The sequence below is a fragment of the Neurospora crassa genome, linkage group II (assembly GCF_000182925.2).
Source record: "Neurospora crassa OR74A linkage group II, whole genome shotgun sequence".
Lineage (NCBI taxonomy): Eukaryota > Fungi > Ascomycota > Sordariomycetes > Sordariales > Sordariaceae > Neurospora > Neurospora crassa.
This window is the reverse complement of record NC_026502.1, coordinates 2330569-2341140: the sequence shown is the minus strand read 5'-3', so window position 1 is coordinate 2341140 and position 10572 is coordinate 2330569. Positions and strand designations below refer to the sequence as shown.

At 51.1% G+C, this 10572-nt stretch overlaps 3 protein-coding genes across 3 annotated transcripts; 2 read left to right on the top strand and 1 right to left on the bottom strand.

The window, feature by feature from the left end:
• Window positions 1-3450: 3450 nt before the first annotated feature.
• Window positions 3451-6369, top strand: NCU01814 (hypothetical protein). Its single transcript, XM_951399.2, has 6 exons — window positions 3451-4169; window positions 4265-4300; window positions 4426-4528; window positions 4580-4667; window positions 4729-4822; window positions 4896-6369. Exons 1-6 carry the CDS (start codon window positions 4140-4142, stop codon window positions 5442-5444), a joined length of 900 nt encoding a protein of 299 aa, XP_956492.2. The 5' UTR covers window positions 3451-4139; the 3' UTR covers window positions 5445-6369.
• Window positions 6286-7953, bottom strand: NCU01815 (hypothetical protein). The gene is made up of 2 exons (XM_951400.2): window positions 7436-7953; window positions 6286-7317 (listed from the first exon to the last, which is right to left on the bottom strand). The coding sequence occupies exons 1-2, from the start codon at window positions 7587-7589 to the stop codon at window positions 6686-6688; spliced, it is 786 nt and encodes a 261-aa protein (XP_956493.1). The 5' UTR covers window positions 7590-7953; the 3' UTR covers window positions 6286-6685.
• A 721-nt stretch (window positions 7954-8674) lies between these two features.
• On the top strand, window positions 8675-10557 carry alc-1 (allantoicase-l). The gene is made up of 2 exons (XM_951401.2): window positions 8675-9042; window positions 9115-10557. Exons 1-2 carry the CDS (start codon window positions 8952-8954, stop codon window positions 10086-10088), a joined length of 1065 nt encoding a protein of 354 aa, XP_956494.1. The 5' UTR covers window positions 8675-8951; the 3' UTR covers window positions 10089-10557.
• The last annotated feature ends 15 nt before the right edge of the window (window positions 10558-10572 follow it).

Here is a 10572-nt window from a genome sequence, read left to right as displayed (position 1 = left end):
AAATTCTTCAAGATATCATCCAAGAAGAAACAGAAAGAGGATCCGAAAGACCGAGACCCCCAGACAGTGCTTGGCATTGTCCATCACAAAGCATGATTCATATTATTGCTATTGTTCCTGTTATTCTCCCTCAGTGTCTTGACAAATGTACATAGGAGCTGCAATGGTGGAGAAGCCAATGTAAGCGAATGAACCTGAACTTTAAACCCCCAAAGCTGGGTATCAAGGGCCTTCCAGACCATGCGCGACTCCAATACAAGTCAACAGCCGAAGCCTACGAAACCATCACCTCTCATCATGACTTCTACTGGAGGCACGTTTCTCGCCCACATAATCACTGCCGTACTGCAGTAACATGTTCCTATTTCAGGTACATGATAACATTCCTACCTGATCCTGACATCCAACAGTCCGGGCCGTCTGCTGTGCCTCTACTACCCAGAGCTTGCCCGATGGCCTGAGGATGACAGGAACGGTCCGTACCACCGTTCCCGCTGTTTTGGGTTCGCGCTCGTGAACGGGCACAGAGCCTCCTGCTTGAACATTCGCTTGCGTGGTACACCTTATTCGAACTTCTTCCACGAGGTCCAATGTCTGGAGAAAATAGATCATCGCTAGCTCGTAGGCACATGCGGTTACTCCAATCGGGGTATTGAGCACGGTTTTGCATGTCATCAACAAGTGTGCGTTTAAGTGCAGAGGGTGCCACCACATGGAGTGAAGCTTTCAAATATATTTTGCATATACTCAGGTACGTAAAGGTGCAAATGGAGGTACAAATACCTAAATGCAAGTGCACTAACAGAAATGAAGCCTATGAATGTTACCAGGCCTAACGGGCACCTCGGGCACTCTTTTGCGAGCGAAAAGTACACTTTCAGGCCGTGCGTTACAAGTCAGATAGTGCGTGCCGAGTGCCCGTTGCATAGTGACCGCCCGCGAAGGCACTAACACCTTGGGTAACCGCACATTTTAGCAGCCTCGGCTTGCTCGTGCAAGGCATCTCTGCTACCTACACTAGAGGTACCTCTGAATAAAATATCTACACAGTTGAGATCTTAACCTAGCTAGAGGTAGGTATTCCTCTTTATGGCTTCCAATGGCTGATGACACGAAGCTGGTACTAGGTACTAATGGTATTCGTGTATACTGCGTCCCGAAAGAAAAGCCCTGGATAGACCTAGCTTCTACTTCCGTTGGCGTGTTCTAGAGGAAGTGGAAGTGAAGGTGTGTACCTTACCGACTCCCCTCTGTGTGTGGTACAACTCAAACCATTTCTATAGCACCGTGGTGCACCCCTGGGTGCCTGCACAGCTGTACCTGCACATGCCCCTGCTGAATAACTCCCAAGCTTGCTCTAGTTGGTGCCTTGAGTGACAGTCGCAACATGACTTTCTTAGCCCCTGGGTGGGCAAAGGTACACCAGAATCTGATTATCATAGCCATCAAACACGCGTCATCCAATTTGCTATCTTTATCCGTTTGTTGAACGGCCCACGAGGCCATGCTTTTCCTGTTGCCCTGATGTAGTGCGACCTAGATATTCTCGCTGCATGGGGTTCGTACCTGGCTGGACCTGGTAGCCATGCAGCCACCCAGTGTGGGTTTAAATGTCTCCGGCCACCTGCAAATCCCACGTCAAAGATGTACGCTCCGACTTCACATTCGGTTACGGGGAAAAACTAACATATCTGTTAGAGCCACCGTAGCTGATCAAATGTTCAACTCTGAAGACGAAGCAACTTGGGACACTGGTTTTGGATGTCTGGAATGCTATTACTTTCGCGAATGTACAGGAGATGCTTTGGTGCGAAACCTCAGTTGGGGGTGGCCGGAGACTTTTGGACCCCAAGTTTCCACTTCATGATCAATGCTGGTTTGGTTATTAGCGCGGTTCTTCCAACAAGGGGGTTTGCAAAGAATATACAGGTAAACATCAGAATAACCGGTGACATTCGAAACAGACTATCAAGAAGAGTATATGAAGCATCCGAAACGCATCTGGTAGAAACTTATGTAAGCATTGAGATCATGGTGGATAGACAAGTTGTTGTGCAGAATGCGTAGTGGAGTCCCGCGCCAACGAAAACGATTAGGGGTGGACAGTTGGGAATTTTCCCTTTGGACACCATATCAGGTGTGTATACTAGCTTGAGCATTGGAAGAAGTCCATTGTGTACACAAGTGTCTTTTGACACTTTCCATATGATGAATCAATGAACCAGTTGATCTATGCCGAGCGTGGATTTCGGGTTTAAGGCTATACGTATGGAAACCAAAGAAAGACATGATTGGACATGATCATAACGAACTTGATCCGTTGGGCTCGTCTTCGCTGGAAAATTCGACGCATGGATGCGCCCTGCAGGAGGGAACACACAGCCTTGGTGTTCGAGAAGCCGGAGTTGTTGCAGGCGTCGGAATTGCCTGAACCTCAGCTGTATCTGGACAATCTGCAGAAGGATGTGCGGGCACGCCGCTGACCCTGGCTCGGTGGTACTTTCTTAGGCCATCCGTGGTTTCGGCCTGGTCGTCATTCGGTTCCGCTTCTCACCGGCTTCCGTTGCGGGTGTATATTGTTCAGCTCATCGTGCGTGAGAATATTGACATGGAGGTTACTCACCCTAATCGGCCAAGTTTTGCGTCCCTTAGGACCTGTAGGTAAACCTCACGAACAGCGTGTCCAATTGCGTGCCATTCGGATTCCTGATTGTGGGCGAGACATGTAGCTATAATGGCCGGTGATATACCTAGGCCGGCTACTCGGAACCGCGCCCAACGTTTTGCTTGTCCCAGAGAGTAGTGTAAGACCTCGACGGGAGTTCCGAGACCCACGGTTCGCCGATCTAGTCCGGAGTTTGGGGTGTCGTGGTCTTCGTGTCAGGTGGTATTGCTGGGTCCTGGACCCCTGCCTTGACTCTCTTTTCGTATATGGCTTTTCGCTTCATCCCTTTCTATCACCAACTCACCCGGCAGGGAGAGAACGCGCAGTAACAGCAGGGAAAGAACAAACTCGAGGAAAAGCAGAACCATTCGCCAGCATGTCGTTGCGTTGTGACCTCGTCCGGAAGTGAAATAGTTTCAGAGAGGCCAGCGCAAGTGTAACGCTGGGATGATTTGGACGAAACGTGAACCCATCAGGTTGCTTGTCACGTCTTGGTCATTTCGAAGGCTGGGCTTTCGGCTTCCATATAGAGCAAGAGCTAGAGGTTTCTGACCAATCACATGCGGTCAAAAACCAAGAGGAGGAGCCCCAGACACGACCTGGCCAGTCAAAAATTAGCGCCCTAAGCCTGTTCCTGCTGCCGCTACCGCTGCCCGAATGGAAGCGACGAGGGAGCGCGACCACTGGGCGACCACCCAGTTACCCAGCCATTGCCAATACTAGAGGTAGGTAAAAATGGATGCCAGAGTGCCAATCGATGCCATGCAGTGTGTGTGTGTGTGTAAATTCCCTTGCCCTCGGCCTACATACCTAGTGTAGTAGGTGAGTGGCCTACCAGTCGAGTTTTATATTTTGCAAGCGGACCCGCCAACCCCAGGCCGTCGTGAGCTTCCCGTGTCTGTTTTCTCTCCGCCCCCATCGTCGGCATCCATACAAATCCATCGGAACCACCTGCCCTGCGCTTCTACTCCACGTCCCTGTTTTTCTTTTTCTTCGCGACATTCGAGCCAATAATAGGGAACCGCCGTTACTCCTAATCTTCGGTTCCAAAGCACATAGCGCACACCAAGGACGACCATTGGCGACGCGAAACATACAGGGAGGAGGGATCGATTTGCGCAGAAACAAACTTAGAGAGGAAGAGAAGAGAGTCGGGTCCCATCGTCACGCCACAAACCAGCTCTTCGATTGACTTTCATCGCATTCTCCACACGCCAGCGACAACGGGTCTCCCCAACTGGACACAAAGCAACAACCGCCAGCTAAAGGATATCTGGGTTGAAGGATTGAAAGGTTACAAAGGGCGGACGACGGCATCAGGTCGACACGCGCATATTCTGGCATCTGCCATTGCAATTGAGCGGCAGCCGGAGACGCAAAGGCATACCTCCGGCAGATATTACGGAAGCACGTCTCTCTCCGCAGTATTTCTCAATCCAAAACGCACCGCAGCGGTTGCATACCAGACGACACCATGGGCTCAACACAATTTGGCAACTTTCATGTGAGCTCCCAACGCCGAAGACGGTGGGCGCAGAAGGCGCCCGGCTCTCCTTACAGAAACGCAGATTCTGACTCTTGGCGCCTCCATATTTACAGGACTTCTGTCGAGATTCGACTCTTCCTATCTGCAATGTGAGTAGGGCCCTACCCCCTCTGGTGAAGGCGATGGTTCCTGCGCCCCGGAACCATGTTCTCTCGGACCCTCGTCCCTGTTTGCTCTTCAGTCTGACTTACACGGCCATCTCTTGGGAAAACAGCTCCTTTCGGATCAACACAGCCAGTCTGGACCATGGGACGGCTCGGATAATTGCCAGTTGAGAGGAATACCTCTGTCGAACGGAAAGAGGCTTGGGAACCTAGGTATGCGATACTGCATGGATATCAACGCGAGTGTGTGCTGACTCAGCGCAGGATCCATACTGCTATGCGCAATTGCGATTCTTACTTCTATGTATCTGCTCTACAGGTCTGAGAGGAAACGAGCTGCGGTTGGTCGTCGGTATGCTTGTTCCAAATCACCGGACGAAAACTTGGGGATATGATAACTAACAACTCGGCAGAGAAATGCAAGTCTTCCTCTTGGGCTACATTGTTATATCGATATGTGAGATCTTCACAGTGGGAGATTTCCCGCTGAATTCTACAGTTCGCATCGTAAGTTTGGCCTGAGCAGAGGGCGGCAAGCAGTTTTTCGTGTTTCGTTTCGTTTCGACTGACTCGCACCCAGGCGTTCACAGCCATTCACATCGGGTTCATCATCGCCACTACCTGGATACTGATGCTCAACGCAATCGTCGGCTACCAACTGCTCGATGATGGCACTCTCCTTTCACTGGCTTTGATAGTTGGTTCTGCAGCGATTCTGCTTGTCGGAACTGGTTACATCGCTCTCGATACTGGACTGCACTGGACAGGCTACTGGGATAGTAGCTATGAGCTGCCCAAAAACCGACACATTGCACTCTACGTGCTTTACCAGCTTGCGCCCCTTGTTTTCCTGGTCGCCTACTTCGTCCTGGAGGCCATCCTGGTCATCAGGATTCTCGGCGAAACGCGCCCGATGCTCTATCTGGCCTCTGCTGCGATCCTCTTCGCGGCAGGCCAAGTCTTCAATTATGAAGTCAGCAAATACATTTGTGACGGCACATCTGGAAAGATAGATGGCGCGCTTTTTGAAACCCTCTTTACTCTCCTGGCGGTAGTAATGAACTGGGTTTTCTGGTCCAGCATTACCGAAGACGATTGGCCGACGGTTCCGCCTAACCAGTTCCCATAGAAGGGCCAGTACAGGTTGAAGTCTCGAAAACCGAGGTCAACGGTATTCAAAGATGAGTTTTTAGGGATACTTGAGCGCTTGCAGGTGGGTGTCCCATAGACATGGTTCTACCGGTGCTCATCCCGAACAGGAGAACCACCTTCCTTTTTCTGCTTCACGACGGCGGCGAGACCTCCTTCTTCGCACATATACCCCCCAACAGGAAAAAAAGCAAAATGGCAAAAATACACCAATGGATATGAAGACACGAAAGAGCGATCACATGTTTTATTTATTTTCTTCTTCTTCTTTTCCTTCTTCTTCTTCTATTACCACGACACGTTTGCTTTAATAACAGCTCTTGCGAGCGGGAAGGGACAGAAAGAGCGAGAAGGGACGGGACGGCAAGCGGGTTGTTGGGTTATGGATTGCCCGTCTACACTGTCGTTTGGACAACCCGCAGAAACCAACTTACGACGCTTATCGACAACTATCATGCATCAAACCTAATTAGGAATGTTTCTGAAAGACGGGGACGACGACGCGGGGATAGAAAAAGGCGTATGCAAGATGGCATGGAGTCGCAGCAGGCAATACAAGAAGAAAGGGGGAGAGAAGAGCAGCGGGAAGACTGGATGAAAGACGCCGGAACTCTATCATGGTTCTATGATTGTTTGGTGGGTTCAGTTACGTACCGCTCGTGTTTAATGATGATGGCTTCGAGGCGCTCTGTACGACGGGAAAATTTACGGCAAATGTATACCAAGGGAGAGATGCTTCTCGGGGATGCTTTGGGGCGGGGAGCGTGGATTTACGTACTATTATTACTTATACCCTAGTCAGACGAGGAATGAGATACACACACAGGTCATGATCTAATCATCTGTTGGTAAAATTGAGTGATCGGAACCAATTTCGTCCTCAGCAAATACTGAATGTTCAAGCGCTGTTTTGTAGCTTTCATCGAAAGCAAAGATGATAAGAGTCATAATCGCGGTATCCCATAAATCCGATTTGTCGTGCCCATCAAACCTTGTAACAAACATCATCTCCCTGATTTCTCCCACGTTCCCAGCCACCAAAGCGTATTACCGTGTGCATAAGAAAAGCAAAGAAAAACATAAACACCATGAGGGCAGTACCGAACCAAAACCCTTCAAGCAGGCGCCCCTCACTCCTAAAAAGAGCCTCAGCCGGGCCGCCCATCGTTACGAACCTTTTTTCCCCCTTCGATCCTCGGTATTTTTCTTATTGATATAACCTTAAACAGCACGCGTGGCCTCCTGCCTGACCCTATCAATCCCCAATTTCCGCAATTGCACCCTTGGATAAACTCCCAGCACAACTAGTGCAATCCCCAATCCGAATGTCCACCCCTTGATCTTCAGCACATTCCGACTATAATCGGTATCCGCCGCCGCGGCCACGGTAGCCAACACCAACACCAACAGTCCGTAACCAGCGTACCGATGATATTTCCACAGACTTTTAGCCTTCTCTTCCCCTCCCAGCACGGCGGGGACAGCCCAGATACAAATCCCAAACACGTACTGGGCCAACAGCAGAGTGCCAGTGATCACGCCCAGGTAGGCGTGCAGAGAGTGTAAGTGGGCGAGGTGGTTGACGTGTTTGTTTGTTTCGATGATGGTGATTCCCGAAACAAAGCAGAGGAAGGAGAGGAGGTGGAGAGAGGCGTGGATGCGCTGGCCGAGGCGTTTGGCGTCGGGGGTGGAGGTTGGTTGGAGAACTAGAATCGCTTGGATGAGGAGGAAGGTGCCGAGGGATTGGAGCAACGGGTGTGGAGAGATGAGAGCGCCGAGCTTGTGGAGGAAGACGGCCGACCAGGTGGCTATGAGAAGGAGGAGAGCGCCAAGTTGGGAGAGCCAGGCTGTTCCTGTGGATGGGAGGTGGTGGTTTAGTAGTGCAGGGTCACAAATTTGGATCGTAGAGTACAAGAAAGGGAAGAATGGATACAACAGCGTTTTATGCTATGGAGTGTAGAGTATACATACCAAGAACGAGGTTCAAGAAGATCGGAGCGTCTGGCTTTTGAAAAGCGTCGCCTGGTCCTCCAAGTAGTGGTTCGCTTTCCGTTGGGGTAGCGGGCTCACCGTCAGTTGTGCTGAGGGGAGGAGGAGATTGTGTTGATGGTTCTGAGGGAGCCATGGTTGCGAGCTTCTTTCCAAGTTATTTTTCAAGTCTCGGACAATGAAGGCACTTGTTTCGGTGGCCGAGCCAAATAATCATGCGTCTAAAGCAAGTAATGTCCGACGTCTTAATGCAAGGTGGGTCAATTCTCGTGGTAGGTTTCGGTCTGTATTTCGAGCCACGGAAGATGGAAGATGGTTTGACCAGCAGGTGGCGCGGGGAAGGTGGTCTTTTTATTCAGAGGGCTGGAGGGAAGAGGAGGAAGACGGCTTGCAGTGAGTGGTGCACCATTGGGTAGGTGGTACCTGTTGCTTATCTGAGCAGGTGTGAACGTGGTCACAAATCCGATAGCAACGCTGGTACCCTGCCATACGGTATCAAGGCACTTGCTCTGATGTGATGAGGGGAAGAGAAACGTTCGGACATCTAGGAGGCACGGCGATGCAATGTTCGCTTTCGAGGCGCACGAGCGAGATGCAAGTCCATTGGATTGCGGTTCGTCTTGTCAATGACAATATTGATACGCATCGAAGACCGACTACTAGTACTGATTGACATTGTAAAGAAACCTTCAAAACCAACGCAGATAAAAACCAAGCATTTATTCGTACAGTCAACCGATTTGCTTGTAGGTGATTGCGTAGCTGCGAACACTGATGACGAAACCAACAAGAGCTTTGGCTGAAAGAGCTGAGGTTGTAGATGCCCCAAGCTCCTCCGTCCTTGCACTAACCTTATACACTACTCGCACCAATCACAACTTCGTTTGCCATGTGAGTTAACCCACACACGGTGTGAAGCGAGAGTTCTGATACTGTAGTTGCCGCGATACTTATCCCTGCGTATCGTGTTCACAGCACCATCATCACTGTGTGGCATTTGAGCTGGATGCCCGCTCTGACCTGATACTACTTAGTGTGCACACATAAGCTTATCGGGCGGGGAGATACGTGCTCGCCCGAAACCCCGCCGTAACCTAATGTATACTCCCTCGCTAGCACCAAGGTCCTCCCGAGAAATGCGGAGGACGGAATTAGGAGCCGTACCTCTAGCCTGTACTGCGTAGGAAGGGAATTAGGAAGTCGTCGTTACTAGGTAGTGGAGCGGTGTCGGAGCCGGCCGGTGACTCTCGTTGCAGATCGAATACGACGGTTAGGTACGACGAAGAAGGACCACGATTGTCGTTGCTGTTACGTACTTTGACCTCCTCAACGCACTATCTTGCTTAAGCTATCGCTCTTGTCTGTCGCTGTGGTGATATAAATTCTGCCGCCTGCTCTTGGTTTATTCCGAGGACGCTCGTTCCATCTCTGTTTTTTTTTTCTCTCTGTGACATCGAGGACTGAAGTCTCACTTATTCAAATACACATTTCCCTCACCATGACCGACATCGATTACAAGCTCGAGGCTGTTCCGGCCACTCGGATTGCCGCCGATGATATCGACAAGACTTTCCGTTCCAGCACCATCGGTCCGTAGCATCCATCTCACCAAACATGGCAACCCAAACCTTTCAACTAACGGAAGTCGAGCTGGGATACAGATCTTATCTCAGGGGCTCTCGGTGGCAAGGTTCTCGGTTTCTCGGACGAATGGTTCGCCGAAGCAGCCAACCTCCTCACTCCTACAGCCCCAATCCGCCAGCCGGGAAAGATGGTTTACACCGGCGCCTGGTATGACGGATGGGAGACAAGGAGACACAACCCTGCCGAGTTCGACTGGGTTGTGATCCGTCTGGGCGTCGCCTCGGGTACCGTCGAGGGTGTCGAGATTGACACGGCTTTCTTCAACGGCAACCATGCGCCCGCCATCTCGGTCGAGGGTTGCTTCAGCCAAAACGACGATGAGGTTCTGTCATGGAAGGGCGAGCGTGGTGGATGGGAGACTATTCTTGGCGTTCAAGAGTGCGGCCCTTCGCAGAGATTCGGCTGGAAACTCGAGAACCCTACCAAGAAGCAGTACACCCATGTGCGACTAAACATGTACCCCGACGGCGGCATTGCCAGGTTCCGTCTGTTTGGACACGCCGTACCGGTCTTCCCCGACAATACGGATGCCATCTTTGACTTGGCGGCTGCCCAGAACGGCGGAGTTGCGATCTCCTGCAGTGACCAGCACTTTGGTACCAAGGACAACCTTATCCTTCCGGGCCGCGGCAAGGACATGGGCGACGGTTGGGAGACAGCACGCTCGCGCACCAAGGGCCACGTCGACTGGACCATCATCAGACTCGGCGCGCCCGGCTACATTCAGAATTTCATGGTCGACACGGCTCACTTCCGCGGTAACTACCCCCAGCAGGTCAAGCTGCAAGCTATCGAGTGGAAGAGCGAGGGCGAGCCGGGAGCGGATTCTGAGGGCTGGACAGAGGTTGTTGAGCCCATCAAGTGCGGTCCCGATCAGGAACACCCTGTCGAGAGCTTGGTGAAGGACAAGCCGTTCACCCACGTCAAGCTCATCATTGTGCCTGACGGCGGAGTGAAAAGACTGCGGGTGTTTGCGAAGAGGGCTGTTTAAGAAATTACCAAGCTATATATCTGAAGGCAATTATTCGGTGAGAGCAGCATTTACGGGGAGCCATCAACAGCGAGCGATCCACATAAAAAGGGGGAGGACCTCATTTAGTATGATGGGCAACGAGTGCAGTCATTTGAGCGCGAAGAATCGAAATCTCTCAGATCTTTGATTGTCTGCGCTTAAGTAACAAAGTCTAATTCTCAATCAGCTTTCGTCGTAGAGTAAAATTAGAAGGATGCACGGCTGCCCACGAGACGAGGTTGTTGCGAAGCTTGAATTTGAGTACAGCAGTCGGCACCCCAGAAGTAAAGTTCGCTAGCTCCTCGCTAGGCTCGATAACAATCAGGGTCCTTATTTCCCCACAAACTACCGGTCGAGATGCCCTCACCGACGTTTGTACTTGGGTGACCTCAGATCTTGGGACGCGTCGCCCAAAAGTCGTACAGCAATGCGTCAGTTTGGTTTTAATTGCTCATGGAGCTTT

Coding starts and splice junctions, on each gene's coding strand:
- NCU01814 (XM_951399.2), top strand. CDS start 4,140: ATGGGCTCAACACAATTTGGCAACTTTCAT. Junction 4,170..4,264: donor CACAATTTGGCAACTTTCAT/GTGAGCTCCCAA, acceptor CCATATTTACAG/GACTTCTGTCGAGATTCGAC. Junction 4,823..4,895: donor TGAATTCTACAGTTCGCATC/GTAAGTTTGGCC, acceptor ACTCGCACCCAG/GCGTTCACAGCCATTCACAT.
- NCU01815 (XM_951400.2), bottom strand. CDS start 7,589: ATGGCTCCCTCAGAACCATCAACACAATCTCCTCCTCCCCTCAGCACA. Junction 7,318..7,435: donor CTTCTTGAACCTCGTTCTTG/GTATGTATACTC, acceptor TCCCATCCACAG/GAACAGCCTGGCTCTCCCAA.
- alc-1 (XM_951401.2), top strand. CDS start 8,952: ATGACCGACATCGATTACAAGCTCGAGGCTGTTCCGGCCACTCGGATT. Junction 9,043..9,114: donor TTTCCGTTCCAGCACCATCG/GTCCGTAGCATC, acceptor GCTGGGATACAG/ATCTTATCTCAGGGGCTCTC.